This window comes from Natrix helvetica, assembly GCF_964273705.1.
Source record: "Natrix helvetica genome assembly, chromosome: 6".
In the NCBI taxonomy this organism is placed as follows: Eukaryota; Metazoa; Chordata; class Lepidosauria; order Squamata; family Natricidae; genus Natrix; species Natrix helvetica.
This window is the reverse complement of record NC_138553.1, coordinates 35660364-35684739: the sequence shown is the minus strand read 5'-3', so window position 1 is coordinate 35684739 and position 24376 is coordinate 35660364. Positions and strand designations below refer to the sequence as shown.

The following is a 24376-nucleotide window of genomic DNA, read 5'->3' as shown; positions in this document are numbered from 1 at the left end:
GATGTGATTAAGTCACCAGACAGGACAGCAGGAGCATATGGCAGATCCTGTAAGTTGGTCATGTTAAAGTTTATGATTATGCTAATTGTGGATTTATTGTTATTGGTGTGTTTTTAACTCGTTAGTCAGACTAATAATTGTCAATAATCTAAATTGAAATAAAAATAACGATTTTAATGAAGCATCTCAAAGCCAGCTTAATATAATTAAGAGCTAGTCATTTAATTAATGTACTTTTTAAAAAAAAACCTACCTAGCAAAAAGTTGGATTAGTCCTACATAAGCTTGTATACAAAATGCTTTGAGGTTTCAAACAGGTTCTACCATATCCAAAAGGGTAACGGAAGCAGCGTTTCAAAGAAAATTATTAAAGGAAAACAGGACACAGGAGGTGGCAGTGACATGTTTCAATAAACCATTCACACAAGTTATTCATGAAACCACAAATGACAGCTTCAAGAATGGCTGTGCTCAATAAAAAACTTCTCCCCTCACAGAAGGTGCTTATGTCCACCCAATAGCTCCTCTTTCTGGTCCAGAAGATCTGAGAAATCAGAACCGGTCATTTTCTTAAAATAATTTTCTATATATTATACTAAACCACTAATCGTTAGACTCGGTTATCTGTAAAGTAGCGGTACCCCCCACTATATAACTTGAGTCCCAGGCAAGAAAGAAAGAAAAAACTCAACCTCCCACCAACTCTCGCCTGAGTCTATTTTAAATTACGCGACTGAGAGGCTTACGGGCTCTGAGGGGAACCCGCGCGCAACCTCTTAGATCAGGCAGCCAATCCCAGGACCGATTTGGGTTTCTGCCGACCAATCAGAATACATTTTATTGGCATGTGTGCAAAGCTGTCCGTTGTTTTGTGCGCTCTTTGGAGTTGGGTACGGTGAGCGTCGCGCGGATTGTTCTCTTCCCTTTGGTTCCCCCCTCCCCCTTCATTCCGCTTTGTTGGCCGTTCCTTTTCTTGCTGCCTCAGGGAAGAGTCGGGAGTGTGGCAATGCCCGAGTTTTTGGCGGACCCGTCGGTGCTCACCAAGGAGAAGCTGAAGAGCGAACTGATTGCTAATAACGTGAGCCTGCCCGGAGGTGAGCAGCGTAAGGATGTTTATGTGCAGCTCTACCTTCAGCACCTCACCGCTCGCAACGTGTCTGGAGTCCCCGCGCAGCCGGACTTCTCCAGTGACGAGGAGAGGGAGCCGACCCCGGTTGCAGTCAGGAACAGAGGGGCTAGCGCTGCTGCCGTCGTTGTGGGCCGGGTAAGCGATTTGGCGATTCTTTTTCTTTCGCGAATTTCAAATGGGATTTTCGTTTTCTCTTCACGGCCTTCTCTCTTGAGGGGGCGGCAGAGTTTTCCCGCTTTCTCTGAGGGGGCGGCGCGAAGTCTTGTCACTGACTGAAGGGGTGGGGAGGGAAGACAAACGGTGCTTGCGCGTGGCCAAAGCCCGACTCAACCGCCTTGGATTAGGCAGGCTATGTGGACCCTCGATGCATTTAAGCGGTCTGAAAAAGGGCAATTCAGGCCCTAATAGCATGTAATGGTGAAATGCATTCCCTAACAGACACTTGCCGCCCTTGTGCTTCTGTTGTAGCGATGCTAATGTAGCCTTTACAGAATTTAAAATTTGTGCGCAAGAGCACGGTTTCATAGTCATTTTTATTTACGCCCTATCCTCGTCTCCATCAATATGCCCTCCACCGCATCTCATTGTAATTCCCATCACTTTGGTTTATCGGTACTGATAAGAAATGATAGGTCTTTCAGTGTATTATACTTGATAAAAATCAAGTTGAGGAAGGCTACTTTACTGTATAATTATTCCTTTTGCATTCTCCACGTGTAAGATATGTACCAGGCCAATAGTTTCGTTGCTTATTACTGTATTTCTTCTTGTTTTGTTGCTTATCTAATATTTAAGGTATACTTACAAGAATAAAAGCGTCTTACATATTGGGAAAGGCCTCTCTTGCTAATCTTAACATGGTTCACAGTAGGAAAGATGGTTCCACAGCTAAAGCCTCAAGCCATTTGGCTTTAAAGGTCAAGAGTATCATCTTCAATTGTGCCCTATAGAAAATTGATAGCCAGTGAAGATCTAAGTGTAAATTACTAAGTCCAGCTATCTCAAGAAGAGTTGTACAGTACTTGGCATGCTCTCCACTATACTACTACAGGTAGCCCTCAACTTATGACCTCAATTGAGCCAAAATTTCTATTAAGTGAGAAATTTGTTAAGTGAATTTTGCCCACTTTACAACCTTTCATGCCACCATTATTAAGTGAATCACTGCGGTTGTTAAGTTAGTAGCAAGATTGTTTAGTGAATCTGGCTTTCCCATTGACTTTTCTTGTTGGAAGATCGCGAAAGGTAATAATAATAAATAATAATAATAAATATTTATTTCTTAGCCGCACCCTCTCCCGAAGGACTCGGGGCGGCGTACAATAAAACATATAAAATACATATCTAGACAAGACATACATATAACAAAGACGTATACCAAGACGTGTACAAGGAGGAGGTGGGCTGGTGAATAAAAACAATTAAAATAACAATGTTTAAAACCCCTAAATAAATGAATAAATTAAATTACCCAAATAAAAAACCCGTCAGGAGCGATATAGTTAGATCATATTTAAGCCAGGCCAGCTACTTGGAATAGGTGGGTCTTGAGCTTTACACGGAAGGAGCGGAGGTCAGAGGTATTCCTAATATCCGGAGGGAGGTAATTCCACAGGGCTGGGCCCGCCACAGAGAAGGCTCTACTCCTAGGCGCCGCCCCCCGACACTGTCTGGTGGACGGCACCTGGAGGAGGCCCTATCTGTGCGAGCGGATTGGTCGCAGGGATGTATGGGGCAGAATACGATCCCGCAAGTAACTAGGTCCTGAGCCATGGAGCGCTTTAAAGATCGTTATCAAAACCTTGAAACGCACCCGATAGACCACAGGAAGCCAGTGCAGCTCGCGCAGGAACGGTGTCACATGGGAGTACCTAGTACTCCCCATAATTACCCGCGCGGCTGCGTTCTGGACCAACTGTAGCATTTCAAGGGAAGCCCCCTGTAGAGAGCGTTACAGTAGTCCAAGCGAGACGTCACCAGTGCATGAGTGACTGTGCGTAAGGCGTCCCGGTCCAGTAGGGGGCGCAATTGGCGCACCAGGCGAACCTGGTGGAACGCCCCCCTTGCCACGGCTGTCACATGGTCATCCATGGACAGCCGGGCATCCAGGAGGACGCCCAAATTGCGCACCCGCTCCACGGGGGCGAGTTGAATGTCCCCGATGGCCAATGATGGAATTAATTGGGAGCTGGTACCCACAGCCACTCCGTCTTGGAGGGGTTGAGCTTGAGTCGGTTGTCATCCATCCAGACCCGTACGGCTTCCACACACCGGTAACTGCGACACTCTGACTGTCATAAATATGAATCAGTTGCCAAGCATTTGAATTGTGATCATGTGACCATGGGGATACTGCAACAGTCATAAGTGTGAAAAATGATCATAAGTCAGTTTTTTCAGTGCAGTTGTACCTATGAACGATCACTAAATAAACTGTTGTAAATTGAGGACTACCTGTACTTGCAAATTACTAAGTCATGGAGAGTTCCAAACTCAGCCTGTGTTTTTGAGTTGAGTGCAATATCCAGGCCTGTATCTCAACATACTCAAAAGCTAGCCTTTATCTGGTCTATTGAAATTAATTGAAGAGGAAGAAGAATTTGAATTTATCGACTCCCAGAGACACTGATAATCTCTAGTATTTTATAGATTAGAAGTACTATGTGTGGAGGCTTGCTGATTGGGGCTTCCATACCTACTACCCTGCCTTGAGAAGGGAGTAGTGGAAGCATATCTTAAGGTTAGATGAGGAAAGATTGACGCAACTGCAGGTTCATCTCTAAATGGTAGCTTATGAGCTGTGTGTAAATCCATTCTATTCTTTCATTTCCTACTGTATATTAAAGAACGCAAGAGGCAAAATGGAGTGAGCAATTGAGACACAGATAATTCCAGTTTAAGAACTCACCCATAGTTTCAGATAATTAGTAATATCTGGATTCCTACGGAAATATCTTGAATGTGATGTTAAAACTGTAACAGCTCCCAGTGTTACCAGCAACTGCAATAATATCTACCAATCACTGCCCTCGTTTAATCAGATTTGCTTCCATTTCTTGCTTCTAGATCTTCATTGTGGATTCCTTTTGTATAATGAACTGATTTGCTTGCCTACATGGTTTTGACCTGCTTTTGTTTGACTAATGTTTGATTGTCTTTGGCTTGTAAGGAATGTATTGCTGCTTTGGTCATAAATGGGACAGAGCATGTTCATGATACCATCTTTCTGAAGCTCATTTAGCAAGTTCAGAGTGTTCTCCATAATTAAAATATTTACTGCATATTTAAAGGCAGTTTATAGTAAATTAGGTAATTAAAACAATTATCACACTTAAAATATACATTACTTTTTTTAACAAAATATACATAGTAAACAAAACTATAACAAGAAAAAGCACAGGGAAAAACAGCATAGTACAGATAATAAAAGTTAGCTCCAGAAAATAAAGATGGCCAACACATATGTCACTTGAGAGGGTATTCTAAACTGGAGAGTAGCCAATAGGGGGGGGAAATGTGCTGCGTAGCCATCTAGCATGTGGTTGTAAGGGCTCTGAAAGTCATCCTACATTATTGGGAGGGACATGTAGGGAAAGATGCTACTTCAGATGCTGCGGTTCCAAGTTATGATGAATTACATTAAGATTAACACCTCAAATTCAAATCCGAAACAAAACGTATTCACTGTCTTCAAAGGCAGCCCCATTTATAGTGCATTACAGTAATCAAAACAAGTTACTGTAACAAGGCTGTCTCTAGTATGATCATACTGGCATACCAGTCTAAGCTGGTAAAATGTGTTTCACACCAGATTATTTATATCTTTGGTGTCAAGGATACATCCATAAGTATCCCCAAAATGTGAAACTGATCCTTTGGAACAGTGTAACTCCATCCAGAACATAATGAATTACTCTACTATGAGCTGATTAACTATTTACTAACTAGTAATAAAATTAATTATTACTGTCCCGCCTGAGCAGAATTCTTTTCATTGACCATTGGCCCTTTTGCAATCTTTTTCAGCATAACCAGTAGAAAGGAAAAGTAGAACTGGTTGCAATTAGCATATAACATTTGCTCTAAACCTCCAAATGATCTTACTAGCAGGATCATGAAGTTATTAAATAGCATGGGGAATAAAGTGGAAGCTTTTACAATTGTATATTGTAAATACTATAGAGTCAAGTAGAAATCTCTTAATTGATGATAGAACCTAGTAGAGTATGACGTTTTATGCATTAAGGTCATTAATTAGAATGGAGGCTTGGGCATAGAGTTTAAGGAATCGAGTGCTTAAGTAGTATCAGTTCTTGCAGGTGAGAGTCATAGTACAAAAAGAGAGCACAGGGTCCTGGAATTGAACAACTAGTCACATAGATTTCAGCTTCTTCATATCTTTCATATATAGAAATGTAGCTCTGCCAAGGGGCAGATCCAATAAATTCCTTTTATTTAATCAGTTTTCATTTTAAATTAAATGAAACTAATGCATCATTTTTTAAATACAAAAACTATTGATGTCCCTTTACTGGATGTTCCAATTCTTTAGTTCATAAGTTGTAACTTTGAAAATATCCTTTAATATTTGATACTGATAAGTTGTGCATTTAGTTTTGGACATCGAGTCCATCAAACGAAAATATCTCAGGTTTTTTAGAAGCATTCAAATTATCAGCTTTATATTGAACTTTTTAAAATATTATTGTTTTGAGTTTCTGGCAACTGTTGTAAATTAGGGAAGTAAAATTATATTTGACATCAAGAAAAATCTTTTAAGATAAGCAAAGTAATTGATTTACAGTATGTGATTTCTGATGCCACCGCCAATTCTAGCAGATTATTCTCTTTTATCTTTCTGTCTCTTTGTCTTCTCTCTCTTTCACACATACAGAGAGCCTCTAAATAGAAGTTTTCCATAAAGTTAAATTTTCATTGGCCTCAGTATCAAAATCAAGTCTACAGCCCAATAGGGCCCAAACACAGCTAATTATGGTCCCAGAACTGAAATTTTCTTTTCCTGAACTATGTGATGACAAAACAATTGCCCTGATGGAAATAGGTAAAAACTTTACATCAGGGCCCATAAGCATTAATAATGCTAAATTTTCATTCCACATAAATATAACCAGTGATGTACCATATATTTTGTGGTTAAAGTCCACAGATAAGCAGATCCTCATTTGTTTAATCAAAATATTTTGAAAAAAATGTGCTGCCCATAGATAAACTGTCATGTATTTTTCATGGTATTTTGGTTTAAAAGATGAGGTTATGCTTATCTGTGGATAGAGGTACATTTTTTAAAAAATCACCAAATATTCTCATGGATAAGCTTAACCTGATTTTGAGTACATCTTGGCACTTAAAATTCTTAGCTGATCCATGAAAATGGTTTTGTTGTATTCGGGTCTTTTCCCGTGTAAGGTTGAGATTGTCTTTGCAATGAAGTGGAGTGAGTTTTGAAGGAACACCACTCAGACCCATAGTCAGCTCCATAGGCTCACCTCTACAGAACCTTGCCAAATTCCTCGCCAAACAACTCCAACCCTACGCAGAATCCATCACCTCTAACATACAAAACTCACTCCACTTCATAGAAACAATAAAGAAACAAAACTTACAACCCAGTGACCTACTTGTGAGTTTCGACATCATATCCCTCTTCACCCAAGTGCCCATAAAAGAAGCCTTGACAGCCATCCAGAAAAAACACAACCCCCCTAAACACATCCTAGACCTGACCAACCACTGCCTAACCAACACATACTTCATCCATAATGGTCAAAGATACAAACAGATAGAAGGAGCACCCATGGGATCACCCCTCTCTCCTGTCATTGCAAACTTATACATGGAACATTTTGAAACCAATGCCTTAGACAAATCTGAACACAAACCCAAACTCTGGCTTAGATATGTTGATGACACTTTCGTGATTTGGCCACATGGAAAAGAAAAACTGGACAACTTCCTCACACATCTCAACAACCTACACCCCAAAATACAATTCACCATGGAAATAGAAGCAAACAACCAACTTCCCTTTCTGGATGTCCTAATCTACAAAAAACCCAATGGCTCCCTAGGGCACACCATCTACCAGAAAAAACACACACACCAACCGCTACTTAAATGCACAATCCCATCACCACCCTGCACAGATCAACTCTGTAGCCAAGACCCTCATCTCCAGAACCAAACGCCTAGCCGGCAAAGACCACCTGAAAACTGAATTACACAAACTCAAAAATGTATTAATCTCCAATGGATTCCAAAGAAAAACAATCACCAACCTAATCCAAAAGGAGACTCCCCCAAAAAACCAAGATACAGAACAGGAAAATGGCATCGCCCTCCTCCCCTACATCAAAGGCACCACAGATAAAATCAGCAAAATTCTCCACAAGCACAATATCAGGACAGCCTTCACCACTGACCAAAAAATAGCCAACATCTTAAGAAACCCCAAAGACAAAATCCAGCTAGAAAACCAAGGAGTCTACGAAATACCATGCAAAATCTGCCCAGCAATATACATAGGACAAACAAACAGGAGAATAAATGCACGCATCACAGAACACAAAAATGCAGTAAGAAAAAAAGAAAAAACTTCTTCCCTTTTCCAGCACCTTAAAGCTACAGGACACGAAATCAACTTTGAAGGAGCCAGGTTAATCTCCAAAACAGAACACCTCCACAAGAGAATAATCAGTGAAGCCATCGAAATAGAGAAACACCCCCACAGCATGAACAAACGTGATGATACCTCCCGCCTACCAAACATCTGGAAACCAGCCCTAGCCAACAAACGAACACCACCCACCACCCAAGCCGTTAAAATACAAAACAACAATGCACATACAGCCTGCACCAATCAGCACCAATCTACCAATCATGATACAACCACACAACCAATCATTCCACTTACTGAAACAAAGCCAGCACCCCATCCCCTCACACCAAGACTTACAGAAAGACGGCAGCTCCGATCACATTTTAAGCCCACAGCTTGAAGATGGCAGGTGAGATCCTGCCGAAACGTTGCAAAGACAATCTCAACCTTACACAGGAAAAGACCCGAATACAACAAAACCAGCATACCTACACCCGTGAAAATCTAGGAAAAAAAATTATATATATATATATATAATAAATTTATGGTATTTAGATACAGATTAACAGAGTTCAAAGGGACCTTGTACTGTAGGTCATCTAGTCCAACCCCCGCCCAAGCAGGAAACCCTACACAATTTCTGACAAATGGCAATCCAATCTCTTCTTAACAGCCTCCAGTGATAAAGCTCCCACAACTTCTGAAGTCAATCTTTTCCATTGGTTGATTGTTTTCACTGTGAGAAAATTTATCCTTATTTATTTATTTATGGAAATTTGCTTTTCCATTCCATTTTTAGAAGAGCTGGTTGGAAGGTACTCAGATGGAAGATAGGTCATATCCAAAGATTTATGAAGCTGAAGCAGAAACATTTTTACCTATTTCCATTGAAGTCCTGGTAATTGTTTGGTCAACATATAGTACAGTTAAAGAAAGTTTTATTTCTGGGACCATACTCTGCAAAATGAGATCCAGAAAGTGCCGTGAAACATTTTGTACTTTGAACAAATTGGAGTCATCTAAGATTACTATGACTACACAGAGAACTTTCTAAAATACCTGAAAAACAGTTTTAACTAGTATTTTATGTGTCTTTCTCAGAAGGCAATCAAGGCTCTAGCTGTCAAACCTTTCTTCTATAATGGAGGGAGCATTAGTTCATTATAGGAAAAGAGTAAAAGAGAAGTTATCTAATTTAAATGTATTTTTATTTTATTGGATTTAGCTATCACCTCATTGAAAACAACACTGGTGTCTCACAATATCAAAGAAAAATGTAAAAATATAATATAAAAAGGGTAGCATCTGTCTAACTAAAACACTGCATATACAGAAACTTATCTAATGGGTCCACTCTACCCCAAAACCTAGGAGAATAGCAAGCTTTTTAAGGCTTTCAAAAACACCATCTCATGGTGAAAGCCTTACAGATATCTGAAAGTATCTCACCAGAGGACAAGCGTGCTTCCTGAGTTCCAATATGTGGCATTATTTAATTAGGGGGATCCAAAGTACAGCAAATCTTCTGGAGGTGTGTTTGTGTGTATCTTTGTCTGAAAATACAACTTTTTTAAGAACAAAGTTTTCCTTTTAAATTAATGACTTCATGGATGACAGCAGAAAACAATTTCCTCTTACGTCCCTCAGCACTTCTCCATCCACAGCATCATTAGAGGGTAACTAGACCTTCACACCGTGGCCCTCTAGTGCAAAAAAGGCCCAAGTCTCTTTGATGTTTGGAAATTAAGTTGAACAGTGGCTAGATTTTAAAGAAACACTACTCCAGGAAAAGGAGAATTATTTATCTAAATGAGTAGGCTAGAAAAAATAGAGGACAGTATTTTCAAATGTTTTTTGTATTCCTGTTTATTGAGATAGTATTTTCAATGTACATCATACGCTGCTAGGTGGCAGCATTCACCTATATTTTCTTGATTCAAAAAAATTAAGGAGGAAAATTGTAAAATTCTCAGGTTGTAAAGGCTGTAATTTTAAAAAATGAAACCCTGGAAGAGTGACAATAATAAATACGTTCTTATCTTTATAAAAATAATCTAAAAAGTAATTTTTCTAATTTGCAGTTAATAATTTAAATAGAGTACGCAAGGATTTCATGATTCCATGTATGTAAAATAAGGGACAGTTTGTGTTTTCAGTTTGTTACTTTTCTAAATGTGTTGTTTAATTTGAAATAGTAATCTTTAAAAATTGATAGCAACTTGGAATAATTAACTAGTTACAGGTGATATACAAAAGATAATCCAATCATTATACATAAATTACTTCGAAGCAATGGGTTATAAGTAAATACAGGTAATCCTCAATTTTTGATTATAATGGAGCCTGCCCATTATGGTCACTCACCCCGCTCTTCCCATTGCTGTTAAGTGACTATGAGAGTATTTACCATATTTTTTGGAGTATAAGACACACCGGAATGTAAAAAGTGCTTTCTTCAAATGGGAAAACTATCACATTTCAGACGTTTTGCCAAAATCAGTAACATTAGCCATCTCACAACCAAATCAAATTTGAATTGCTTTGGTTATTCCAATTTTTCCATTAAAAATGTAGCAAGTAGAGAAATACTGGTACATATCATCCCTCCTCCCCTCAGTAGTCCCAGTGTTTCATATACACTGACTCCTGACCATTAGCCAATTAGTTTTGTCCCTTTCCTCGCTGCCACTGCTTCCAATGTCCCACTATAGTATATCCTACTAGTTCATCCTTTGACTCCTTATAAAATAGCCCCATTTCACTCCAACATGGACTAGAATATCCAGGATATGAATTTTAATTCAGGGACAGTTAATCCAAAACCAGATGTTCCATTCTTGGAACAATAGGTACATGGAATGCTTTGTAACTTTGCAAAAGAATACATCAAATATATTATATGGCGTTATGCATTTCATGGCTATGTTGTATTCTAAAAATCTTTATTTACATGTATATCTTAGCATTACAGTTTTATAATACTGTTAAAATATCTCTCTAGAAAGCAACAAAGAAAACGGATAAGTCAAGGCTTGAACAGGATGATATAGATATGGCAGAACTCAGTAATGAAGAACTCAAAGAGCAACTCCTGAGATACGGTGTGAATCCAGGTCCTATAGTTGGTAAGCTAATATAGTAAATGCTAATATATTTCCGTATGTATGTATGAATGAATATGAATATAAAAACTGAAGACAAAATGTAGATGAAATGGTGATGACAATCTGCATTCTTTCAATATTTGAAATATCAGTAGACAAAGTAATTATGTTCTTTTGTGGATTATGATATATGGTTGCATTCAGTTCCTCAGTAATAATACTTGCCCAAATTCATGTTGTTATTAACTACTGAAACTAAGCTTGGCTTGCATCTGTATCATTGTGCTGATCATCTTATATGCTAATAAAGATTAGAAGTTTACAATAGAAAATAATTTATCCTTTCAGGTTATTTCACATATTGCTAAGAACTATTTTCAAATAGAGTAGAAGTATAAATTGCTTTGCAGAATCATTCACCAGGACTTAAATAAGAAAGTCTTTTTGATGAACATAGTATACAATTGTATTAAGATACATTACCAATAATATGAAGTATACTATTTAACTACAGATGGCAAGTAACTATTTGCTAAGCGAGTTAAAATGTTAGTTTTAGTAATTTATTATATGTACTGTATACCATCTACTTTTTTTTACTAGCTAGAGTTCTACACAACATACATAAGTGTGTTGAAGTAGGTTTTGCTTGGCCAGAGCATGTCAAAAAAATTTTTTTTCTTTATCTTATATTCTGCTTTCTACATTATCCATTAGCAGAATTTACATAATATAACATTTAAAATTTAAATACAAGTTAACAAATTATCCTTTAAAAAGATAGCAAAAGAATTGTATCTTGGCTGCACTTCTCAGATCAAAACTAACAACATAACTCCAAAAGGAGAGTATTTATAGCAATGGAAGCAGTGTAGAAACAATCACTCCCTTGTGTGCCAGATAAACAATGTCCTGCCTATGAACCTATTCAGAATGGTCTCTCCTACAACTATTAATACCAAAGATCTCTCCTATATATCTTAATTACTACCTATTGTTAATCCTAAACTTTATATGATTTGAAGATTAATTACAATAGTTTAAATTAAACCTGGTAAATGATTTCAGTGTAGGGTGTACATTTTTTGTAACTTGTACATGCTTGCACACTATTGTTGTATTTTGTATCAATTGTAACTAATTTCTGTTCTGGGATCATCCCATATAATGTATATTGCAGGAATTAGGATATTAAAGCAGGATTGACTATTGGCAATTATAGCTCATTCAGGAACAGCTGTAATTGAATTACAAGACATAATTCTGTCACTTTTGTCACTTGGGAATCCAGAAACAAAGTTTAAGAAGCATCGTCTAATAGAACACTTCCCCTTTCAGAGGTTCTGCAGTTTTGTTCAGAAAAGTTGAACTCAAGTTAGCATACATGTTATTAACTTAACAACTGCAGTGATTCATTTAACTGGCAAAAGCGGCTGTAAAATGGGGCAAAATTCACTTAACTGTCTGGCTTAGTAACAAACATTTTGGGCTTAATTGTGGTTGTAAATTGAGGACTACCTATAATGGGTGTTATTTTGAAAGAGGAAATGGTTATATATATATAGGCCATATTTTGTATAAAACAATATTTATTTGTGTACATGCCTTATCTTCCTTTCATCATAAATCAATCCTTCTAGTTTGCTTCATACAAACTGCCATTTTGCAATTGAAATAATTAAATCCAAACATTTTCAATAAGAATATATCTACTTTCTGTATTATAGGGTCATTTTTGTCTTTCTTACTATGTGTGACAGTTGTCTATCTTTTACTTTTATGTTCACTCTCTTTCCCAATATAGCTTTCTGTTTAAGATGACAGTTACTTCTCAAGTTCTAATTTCCTTTATAGCTTGTCTCATGTTTTTTCAGATCTGCTGTGGCATTTTTTTTTAAATTTCAAAATAAAAATGGAAGGAGACAGGTTTTAACAGTTTTACATTAAAATACAGTTGCTACTATATTCATATTTTGATAAGTAAGGTAGTAATATTATAAATGCACATAGAGGACTCTAGGTCTGAGTCATGTAACCAAATTTTCCTGCTCTGTTACAGCTACAACAAGAAAGCTGTATGAGAAGAAGCTACTGAAACTGAAAGAACCATCCCAAGAGCTAAGTCCTTTCATAGCTACACCAACATTTTCTTCATCAGCAGAAAACAATAAGCAAAATGGAAATGATGATTCTGACCAGTTCAGTGACAATGAAGAAGGTATAATAAAATGCAAGATGACTAAATAGATTTAAAAATATAACATTTTTATTTTTTATCTTTTTGTATACAATGAGAGTAGAAATATACTTGGCCTTAATATGTGCAGTGAGATTAGGAGCAATAAATATACATTCCACTACTTTATTTATGATGGACTATATTTAATAGCCATTCCTATTCAGTGAAATAAATTAAAATTAATTATTTTTATAGACATCGTTTTCAAAACTGCTTGTTTTTTTGCCTTCAAATCATTAGGAGCAACATTGTGTTCCCTAATTAATTTTTAAATGCAAGTTCTATTACTGTATTAGTACAGTCCTGTGTTTTCTTTAAAAAATAAATCTTACTTAGTAAAAAGCTTTTAAATAAGACTGATGTTTTTTAATATTCTCAGAGGTTAGTCGATAGATAAATAGACACAAAGAATTCAAGATGCCACTTTCTTGAATTTTTCATTCAGATGTATTCCATTTAGAGCGCATCTTTTGTGAATTTAATCTATTGCTATCAGTTTTCAATGTATTTTCTAAATTGGAAAAATAATTGAACACTCTTAAAAGATTCTAATAGCATTGATTAATAGTAGTGACATTTTAGCTTGAAAAGAATAATATATTTATTTACAGATCCTAAAACAGAGTTCAGACTTGACAAGCGAGAGCCACTGAAGAGTCAAACAAAAACTTCATTATCACTTAAACAAAGAAGAATTGCTGAAAATAATCAGGTACTACAATATTTTTTTAAAAAAGACTTAAAATATATATTTCAAAATGACATTTGAAAACTTTATATTTCTGGTGTAGGTAATATTTACTTCAAAAGAAATCACACTTCTGATCCTTGAGAAAAAATTGAAATACAAAAAACTTATGGCAGATTGTGATAATTGCTAGCTAGCATTTTGATATATTAAGGAGACGATGGGGGGAAATTGTAAGTTTCTGAGCCCTAACAATTTTTTTCATGCTGATTTTGAATAACTTTTCTTCCTAATTGTAATATAATAAACCTACAGGCACCAAACAAAGTTTGTTCAAAATAAGGACAGTATTTGTGATCTAAACTAGCTTAATTTAATTCAGTGTCATTCTCATTTAATAAAATCTAATGTGGACACAACGTTAAGAGGAAGAAGGGCTGTTTTAGCTGAAAAAAATATAGCAGCATTTTAATAGGATTGCAAAGAAGTTCATAATGCAATGCTGCTGCCAACCTAAATGCCAGGTAAAGAGATGAAGCAAATCAAGCCTTCTGAAATGTTTCATGTAGATATGTTTATCTGAGAAAAACAATCAAGGGGATAAAAATAATTTCAAAAGTTCAATTTGCTTCCTGCTCCTTCTCCTTTAGTATCTTATTAGGAGAAGGGGATTGTTTGAAATTTCCTTTTTTTTCTGATTTATTTAATTTTTTTGAACCAGCCCTGTATTCACCAGTAGTGGTATATACTAACTAAGTTAACCAATTTGCTATATAGTAAATAAAATAATATAATACATCAGGGATATGTTTTCAAAGTTGGCAGTCTACCAAAGAGACAATTTTATGGCCTTAATACATTAAAAGGAGGGAAGACACTTTTCTAAAAAAAAATTGGGAATTGGACATGTTTTCAAGAATGTTGGAAAAATTGGCCATATCATAACATTCTAGAAATACATGTTAGACATCTATAATTAGATTATTTTGGTTTCTGCCAAAATGTAAATATTAAGTACTCCTCTCTTAGTGACCACAATTTGTATCAAGAACTCTATTGGTAAGCACTCTGGTCACTTAGCAGAAAAATCACGACCACAACAGACACCATTTCCCATTCAGTCGTTAGGTGAGACACCATGGTCGTTAAGCAAGACATATGATTGCAACTTGTGAGTTAACATTCTCTAGTAACTGCTTATTGGAAGCCAGTTGTGAAGCACAAATGCCAATCACCGCAGAATGCTAGAATAGTTGTAAAAGTGAGGATTGATCATAAAGTTGGAAGTATTTTTTCCATTGTAACTTCAAATGGTAGTTAAACAAAGTACTTGGTAAGTGAGGACTACTGTAATTAAAAATTCAGTATCAAGAAGAAAATATACCCCCTTTCTAAATGAATTACACTGCTATAAAAAGTTTATTTGTAAAATGTTTATTAAAAATTTAAAAAATATAGTTCAAAACCAAATACATGGTACTAATTTTTAAAGTGTAAATTTAGCTTGTGTAAAATATAACACATGGATATTTAGGAAACCTCCCAACATCTCTGAATTTTTTTATTATTAAATCCAGATAAAAGAATATTTCTTGTTCACCTTAACATACCAATATAGACTTCAAATAGTAATTTTCTATTTGTCAGTCGTTTGGTAGACAGCCACATCTAATCTATAAATTCAGGGTTTACTGTCTGATCTCTATAATAATTAGCTATAATTTGATTGGCCATTGTGCTATGCCCTAGAATCTCTCTCTGACTAGCAAATCTTATTAAGCTATCAGACAGATTTATCACTTGCAAGGTTATTCCCTCCTTTTGTAATCTTTACACTAAGAAATACAGTAATTTCCATAGAATGAAGGCTGCAGTCCCATTCAGCTTTAAGGGAAAAGGGATTTGCAATCATTACCAGTTAAATTTAAATTTCTAAATCTAAGTAGAATATGGATAAGATGCTGAATAACAAATTTAAAATGTTGCATTGCTTGCTTCAGAGAGCCATTTAAAGAACCTATATTAGTAAGGGCATATAAAGTGTCACAAGATCAGAATCCTTTATCTGAGATTGAAAAATAAGTACCAGTGCAAGAAAGGAAAGCTAATGTATTTAATAAAAGAGAAAAAAAGGAGTCAGATATTTAGATGCCATACATTTTAATAATCTAAAATGGCTTTCACATCAAAATATTCACTTACTGTTAATGGTATGTCATTAATATCTATCGTGTGTTCACTGTTTCTCTGTAATATGCTTTTTTTACCCAACATAGGAACATAAAATGATACATATCATGACAATTTTCATGCAAAATGCTATGGCATTAGGTAGGATAATCTGATTTCAAGATAGAGCATTCATATGTTTGCTAATATGTTTAATGCTTAAATATCCAAGGATGGCATTACTGAGACATTCTGGAGAAGTGGATCTACAAAAAGTGGACTTCTTCAGGCAGTGTCTAGGGAATCTTCAAGAGTTTCAAGAAGAACACCAAGGAAAAGGGTGACGCAAGGCTATTTTTTAATTTAGACCTTTATTTTTGACATTATCAGAGCCCTAGTAACTATACACTTATTTTTTTATGTTTTTGTTTTTAAATAAACAGGTTGAAACTACAGTTCCATTTCCTGTACATGATCCAGTAATATCAGAGAATACTCCCATAGCTGTAGTGGCTTCAAGCAACGAGACTCTAGTAAATATACTGAATTTTCACTAGGTGGTATTCTGTCATTTTCTTCTCATGGAAGAATTTTGAATAAACTTTTATTTCTTGGGGGAAAAGGGTTTTAAGTAAAACATTAGGCTGCTGTTCATCAGTCTAATGCAGTGTTTCTCAAACTTGGCAACTTGAAGATGTCCGGACTTCAACTCCCAGAATTCCCCAGCCAGCGTGCTGGCTGGGGAATTCTGGGAGTTGAAGTCCGGACATCTTCAAGTTGCCATGATTGAGAAACACTGGTCTAATGCAAACCAAAAGCAACTAAGTAGCAGGAGGAGCAATATTCAGTTACTGTGGATCTTCTGAAAGTTTTTCCCCTGTGTTTCAAAAATTGTCTTTATATGTTACAGGGTAATACTTATAAATACTAAAATCAACTTATCAGTTAAAAACACTATATTGACCATTTAGGATAGTTAGTATTTCATGTGTAAGCTGCCTGGCTTGGTGGTTAAGATTTTTGTTGCAATTTCCTCTGTTAATTCTGAGTCTGAACAATTTGAATTTCAGCAGGTTGTCAATAGGGTACCTGGAAATACCAAGCATGCCGATCCTATACTGTCAATCAGTGACTTCTCAGAATTGCCAAGAAGAACACCAAAGAAACCATTGATGTCAGCTGAAGTAAATGAATTAAATATAGATATAAACATAGAAAGGGGAGGAGGGTGAACTTATCTTTAATTAAAACTATGATAGCAGATATATTTTGGGACTTTTCTAGCCTCAGATTCCTTCTCAGGGCTTTTTTTTTGTACGTGTTGGGTATATGTAGATCTGGAATATCTAAAGTAAATAATCTGTTACTGGATCTAATTTAATCAGGATAACTAGAACATCTAAAGTAATTGAGATCTATTTTTAAAGGAAATGTATTTCAGCCATGTGTGCTATTAAAGTAATTGAATATTCTACAGCAATAACTATTGTATACTTTGCTTTAAAATGGTTCTTTTAGTGCTTACATTTTTTCATAGGGAGGATAAAAAATGAAAGTATTCATCATCCTTATCACCAGTATCTGATCAATTCAATTAGAAGTGGTGAAAATATCTTTTTTAGGTTTTAATCACATTAATCTTTATAAAATAGCATTATTCTTCATCTTGAAAGAACAAAGGATATTTACTGAAGACATCTGGATTTATAATAAATTATTAGACATATAAATGTAACCAAATTTTGATCAACAGCTAAACCCCATGAAGGAGTCTTCTTAGATTTCATGGATGTACTATTTGAAATGACACCGGAACATGGCTGCACTCTGCCTCGCTCCCCTATTTTCTTTAGTATAGCTTCTAATGAAATTTGTTAAGATTATCATTTTTCCATTTTCTAACTAGGTCATCGAGAAAATGTCTACAGAAGATACAAGAGTAGAAAGAGATATTCTTAAAGAAATGTTTCCATATGAAGCATCAACACCAACAGGAATTAGGTACCTGTAGTTATTTTTTGTTTTGTTTTTTCGTATGCATGAAAATTTTTCAGGTTTTGGCGTGAAAAGACATTGGATTTGACAAGGCAATATTTTTATTTCACTGTCTTATCAAGTCTTAAAAATAGGTGTTATGCAATGTTGTGCTACTTTGCAAATTTTCTGCTTTTTAGTGGCAGCTTAAAAGGCTTGCTTTTTCAGTGTTCTGTTTTCAGACTCTTAAAATTTCTTTACATGGTTAAAAAGACAACTGAAGAAGCAAAGTAAGTGTGGTATACTCAGTTCCTAAAATCAAGGTTACCAAGATTCATTTTAACTATCAAAATGTTTATTTGGAAAATGTATATGGATGCCCTTCTTAAATATATAATTCTAGTTTACTAATTAGTTTACATACATACATGTGTATGTGTGTGTATGTATGTATGTATATATGTGTATATATGTGTATATATATATATATATATATATATATATATATATATATATATATATATATATATATATATATATATATATATATATATATATATATATATATACTGTGTGTGTGTGTTACAACCCCTGCTATGCCCAAATATGGGAGGGAGCTCACTACTCCCCCTTTTTGTCCTTCGGCTCATTACAGAAGACCATCCAGGCAGAAAACCATATTTTTATTTTTAATGTTGCCTTTGCTATGTTTGTGTTGTATTTGTGCTGATAAATAAATAAAGGGAGTCTCCCTTTATTTATTTATCAGCACAAATACAACACAAACATATATATATATATAAAACACCAGTCTGAGGATGGCGAGTGAGACCTCGCTGCAACATTGTCCACTATATTGCCAAAAGTATTCGCTCACCTGCCTTTACTCGCATTTGAACTTACTGTAAGTGACATCCCATTCCTAATCCATAGGGTTCAGTATGATGTCGGTCCACCCTTTGCAGCTATAACAGCTTCAACTCTTCTGGGAAGGCTGTCCACAAGGTTTAGGAGTGTGTTTATGGGAAACTAGAATATTTTGATTGCCCCAAGTTTTGACTAAAGCAAAATCACGGGCTTTACAGGATAAGTACAGTAAACCTGGTGCACATCTCGTCTCTTCCTTCTTTCTCCAATGCCCTGCTCAGTGATCTCCCTAGCACCTTCGTTTTCTTATCCTTTCAGCTACAAGTCTTAGTGTCAAGCACAGCAGATCCAATCAGCTAATCCCCCAAGCTTCTCAAAAACTCTTTCTTATATCCCTTTAGCTAAGGGATTTCCTGTTTTCTTCCTCTTTCCCAAACTCATATATTTTGGGTTGTACCTGGTGTGTCAAAAAACAGGTAATCTGAGAATAGAACATTTTGCATATCCCTAGTCATAATCTTATAGCTGACTTTCTTTTGAACAGTACTGCTACTCTTTTTATCCATGCCCAACTAGCCAACCTTGTTTCCTGCATCTGAAGACTACCTCTGTTTTGAGGGGGGCGTTCCACCAGGTTCGCCTGGTGCGCCAATTGCGCCCCCTACTGGACCGGGATGCCCTACGCACGGTCACTCATGCGCTGGTGACGTCCCGCCTGGATTACTGCAACGCTCTCTACATGGGGCTGCCCTTGGGACGCGCCCGGAGACTGCAGTTAGTTCAGAATGCAGCCGCGCGGGCTGTGATGGGGAGTACGAGGTACTCCCACATAACACCTCTCCTGCGCGAGCTGCATTGGCTACCTGTGGTTTTCCGGGTGCGTTTCAAGGTGCTGATTACCATCTTTAAAGCGCTCCATGGCACGGGACCTAGTTACTTGCGGGATCGCATCCTCCCACATACATCCCTGCGGCCAATACGCTCACACAGGGAGGGACTTCTCCTGGTGCCATCCACTGGACAATGCCGGCGGGCGACACCGAGGAGTAGGGCCTTCTCTGTGATGGGCCCAACCCTCTGGAATGACCTCCCCCCCGACATTAGAACCACTTCTGACCTCCGCTCCTTCCGGCAAAAACTGAAGACTCACCTGTTCCGATTAGCAGGCCTGGCATAATTCAACTGTCCCTCCTGGCAAACGCACTATATCTGGTTATTTTAGGGGTTTTTTAATTCACTGTATTTGTTTTTAGGGGTTTGAACTTATTTTAATCTGCTTTGTACAGTTCTTTTAATGGCATTTTAACCTCCTCCATGTCAACTGTCAACTGTACATACTTAATTTTATTGTATCTGATATATTTTGTATGAACTGTACACCGCCCCGAGTCCCTTTCGGGAGAGGGGGCGGTCTAGAAGCATTAAATTAAATTAAATTAAATTAAATTGAAGTTAACACTGCATAAATAGGAACATGTCAGTATCCAAGAAATAATTCCTTTTAGCCATGTTATGCAGAAAAGGAGTCAGAAGCAGCAAAACAAAATTAAAAGCAGGAAACAGCAATTGCACTTAGACTTACATACCACTTATATACCCTTTTTTACCCACCTCGGGAGGATGGAAAAAGCTGAGTCAACCTTGAGCCGGTGAGATCTGAACTGCCGAACTGCAGCTAGCAGTCAGCTGAAGTAGCCTGCAATAGTGCACTCTTACCACTGTGCCATCTCAGCTCTCATGTAAAACAATGTAAATATGTAAAACAACACATTTAAGATTAGTTTATACTTACACCAATTACTGTTCCCTTCCATGCCTTTTTATTTTTTCTTGTTCTGTTTCATACATTGCTATTTTTAAAAATTCCTTACCTTCAATATTTCTTTAGTGATACTCAGTTCTCAATTCCATATAAAGAAATGGGCAAGCAAGTTCATATGATGTACGGTAATTTGTTTTAGATAATAAAAAGCACGCTTTTTGGATGATATAATTATATAGATAATTAACATTTTTTCCTTCCCAAGAATAGCTACATCCTGCTTAGCTTCTTTTTCCCAGCAACAGCAATTATGACATAATTAACTGTATCAAATTTAGCAGAAAATTATCTAAACATACAAGTGTCCTATTTTGGAGCTTTTAGAGCCAGCAAACTACTAGCTTGGACTAATAAGAATTTGGGCCCAATGAGATATCTGCTGAAGGAGTTTCCTCACAGTCCCCCTCCCAAGAAGCCACTCTGGTCTACCACTTGTCTTGCAAGTTGGTATTACCTTGCCTTGCAAGTTGGTATTACCTGACACCAGATCTCTTTTGGATAAGTACCATTGTGATTTTTTTAGTAAGTACTATAACAAGGTCCCTTTGTTGGGCTTCAGTTGCCTGGCCCAATTTGCTGAGAATGCAATCAGTATAGCGAGATTCTTATAAATAGGCATGCAACAATAAAGTAACCTTAATCGGGTCATGGTGTTCTGGTTCCTTGTGATTGACAAACTTGATTAATAAAAAAATACCCCATACCAAATAATCATACAATTGCCAATGAGATACTTTTGAGATCACAAGCGTGGATAAACTAGTTTTATATTTGGGATTCAAATTGGTAGCAGAGCAGTACTTATCAGCTACACATTAAATCATCTATCTGATTTCAGAACTATGTGATTGTTGCAGGAAGCTCCTTTGCCATGTTATCTTGAAAAAAATATGCAGTACTTTTAATGAATCACTGACATTACTCATATTGTTATGCATTTCAAAACATATCCAAAATATTGCATAGCCTTTGTACTTTACTATGAATCCAAATGTTACCCATCCACATTAGAACTTTTGAAATATATGAGGTATTCTAGCACATTTTAATTTTAAACATATTACTTAATTTATAGTGCAAGCTGCCGCAGACCAATCAAAGGCGCTGCTGGTCGACCTATAGAGTTCAGTGATTACCGGCTTGAAGAAAATTATTCATCGAAGTATATTCCTAAATATGTTGCTTCAGCAGAAGTCCAAAAAGAAAAAACAACAATTAAAAAACACTCCATTCCTTTGTGGATAAAATTTTTGCTCTTTTTCGTTGTTGCAATCTTTTTGGTTTTCGTCTATCAATCCATGGAAATTAACCAAGGAAATCCATTCTCCAAATTTCTTACGGCTGAGAATCCACAGAAAACAACAAATTGAGTTTTTCTTTCTGTGGCACATACAACTGGGTCTCCTATTTTTAATTAGAGATGACTTCATCTTTTCTCATCTTGAAACTGAAAACTGGAATAAAACAGGACAGTAAATGGACATCACCAACTTCTTTCAAAATTAGGAGATCACTGTGCCATAAGTAGTACCTTTAGATTTCTCTGGAACTACTTGTAGGATTTATTTTTTTAATGTGGACTTCATTATGTTCATTTGAGATTGTATATTTGATTTTATAAACTTGGAAGTTCAAAATGGGCAGAAGTGATAGTAAAATGTGAAGATGTGTTTAAATGTTTTTACTTCAGGCTAAGATACTGTACTGAAATTTTCTTTACTTCATATGTTTTTGGAGGTGGAAAGAGATATCTTGATAAAAGGAAATGCATTTTTGAATGCATTTCAGGAAAACTGCAGCTAAATACAGTGTAGTTTTAAGGGGCTTCAGCATTTTCTGTAGAATACTGTAATCTCAATAAATAAATGGTAAACTTATTGTGTACATCTGTCTTAGTTTTAATTGTAATGATACTTGAACTTATCCTTAATTTTTAATCATAGTTAGCTATTTTAGTGCTTAATCTATAATTCCTAATCAAATTGACTTGTTGTTTTAGAACAATACCTATTAGTATAGTTTTTTTGAAATAAAGCTTACATAAAATAAATTGGTTTACTTATTTTTACTTAACTAAATGTGAAATCATTTTTATCTGCATTTTTATCTCTTTTATTTAACTATTGACTTATTTCAAAAGTGTCATGTACCACAGCATGAATTACATTTTTAGATTTCATATTTTTCTATGGTATTTTATTTAAAACACTGATATTCCAAAACCTATAATTCTTATATTATATGAAGGCCATTTGTTTCACACACACACAGACACATATGCGTGATGAACAAAAGTTAAACATGTTGCCCACCAACATGTTTAAACAATGCAATTATTTTGGTCCATCATGACTTGTCCCAAATTGCTTTTTCCAATTATATAACATTCATTTTTATTGTGAATTATTACATATCAAATGAATGTATCAATTTACAGACTATTCTATACAAAATTGCAATAAAGTTATTTTAAACCATAACCCTCACCTTCCTCTGACTTGGTGTTCATGCACTCAGAAGTTTTTAAAATTCTATATATAAACTCTTAAAATATATTTAGCCTACATGTAAGTCTTAATTTTAAAGTCTCATTAATCAAGAGTAATTTTGTACTCTTGGAAGCAGTACAGAAATTGTTTGGCATTGCCTTCTATCAGCAACTTTTAGTGTAGCTTACAGTTGTGAGATTTCTTGGTTGTTTTTCATCCAGTCACAAGCCTGCAATGACCCTGCTTTGCTCTTTGAAATACAGGGTTTCTAGAAAATGCCATGTACGTAGGTATTTTGAATACCTAACCAGGTATTAATTCCAGTAATATGAAAACTCCAGATACACAATATTATATCCATAGTATGCTATTTAATGTCCATATGACATTTGAAGTCTACGTGATGCAAATACTCATACTAATATCTGAAAATTATACTTTGTATTTGATTCCTACCTGTCCAGTTTATTCTTGCTATCTTTTATTATTAGTATCAAAACAATCATACTTAAACAGAATTCAATATTCTACATATAAATCATATTTTTCAATCTTTTAAGTACTGAGTCTAATCTAAAATATTTCAAACTATTGCTAGTCCTTAATCAAACAATTATATGAATTAGACAAATGTCAGATGACAAGAACCTGAAATTAGATCCCTTATTAAGAACAATGCACAGATGTTAAATTTACTCTCCCATTGAGAAGTGGGCTTTTACTTAGTTATTACAGTACATATAGGAAGAATATATGTTTAATTTGAACCTGAAATCCTGAATATTCTGTCAATGGGGCTAATTTCGCATGAAATAATTTGTTTCAGAATATTTACAGACAATTTGCTATGAAATCAAAACATGCTTGAATTTTTGAATTGTGAAGAAAGTTAATGACATACTGTAATTTCAACAGCTATGGAATTACACTAGATGTAATGACAAAAGCCAGTAAACAGCCACTTAATTTTTTCAAAAGATCATAAGGCAATTGTTTTCAAGTCTTGCAAAGTAAGAATAAAGATAATGTAGGTATATACATGCTGTCTTTCAGATAATTAGAACATTTTCTTGTTTGGCAGTGCTAGTATTTTTCCTTGTAAAGATTTCAAGATTAGGAAGTGTTAGGGTACTCTTCCATCTTCGTGGCATCTGAGCAGTGGTGGGTCTCAACTCCTATTCCAACCAGTACGGTTTGAATGGGGCCAGTGGCATCCTCATGGGTGCGTGCCTGTGTTCCAGCGCCTCCGTGACGCTCCAGCTGCTCTGCGGAGCATTGC

At 35.9% G+C, this 24376-nt stretch overlaps 1 protein-coding gene across 7 annotated transcripts; it reads left to right on the top strand.

The window, feature by feature from the left end:
* Positions 1 to 810: 810 nt before the first annotated feature.
* On the top strand, positions 811 to 22658 carry TMPO (thymopoietin). Of its 7 annotated transcripts, none has more exons than XM_081957178.1 (9): positions 813 to 1264; positions 10747 to 10870; positions 12909 to 13067; positions 13700 to 13800; positions 16178 to 16285; positions 16389 to 16478; positions 17019 to 17129; positions 17852 to 17946; positions 21684 to 22658. In XM_081957178.1, the coding sequence occupies exons 1-9, from the start codon at positions 1007 to 1009 to the stop codon at positions 21976 to 21978; spliced, it is 1341 nt and encodes a 446-aa protein (XP_081813304.1). In that variant the 5' UTR covers positions 813 to 1006; the 3' UTR covers positions 21979 to 22658. The 7 variants fall into 7 exon arrangements, with proteins under 7 accessions (XP_081813309.1, XP_081813306.1, XP_081813304.1 ...); XM_081957177.1 differs by having other exon boundaries at positions 816 to 1264; positions 17016 to 17129; XM_081957180.1 differs by lacking the exon at positions 16178 to 16285 and having other exon boundaries at positions 812 to 1264.
* Positions 22659 to 24376: the final 1718 nt, after the last annotated feature.

Coding starts and splice junctions, on each gene's coding strand:
- TMPO (XM_081957177.1), top strand. CDS start 1,007: ATGCCCGAGTTTTTGGCGGACCCGTCGGTGCTCACCAAGGAGAAGCTG. Junction 16,479..17,015: donor CTTCAAGCAACGAGACTCTA/GTAAATATACTG, acceptor TTTGAATTTCAG/CAGGTTGTCAATAGGGTACC. Junction 17,130..17,851: donor AACCATTGATGTCAGCTGAA/GTAAATGAATTA, acceptor TTTTCTAACTAG/GTCATCGAGAAAATGTCTAC.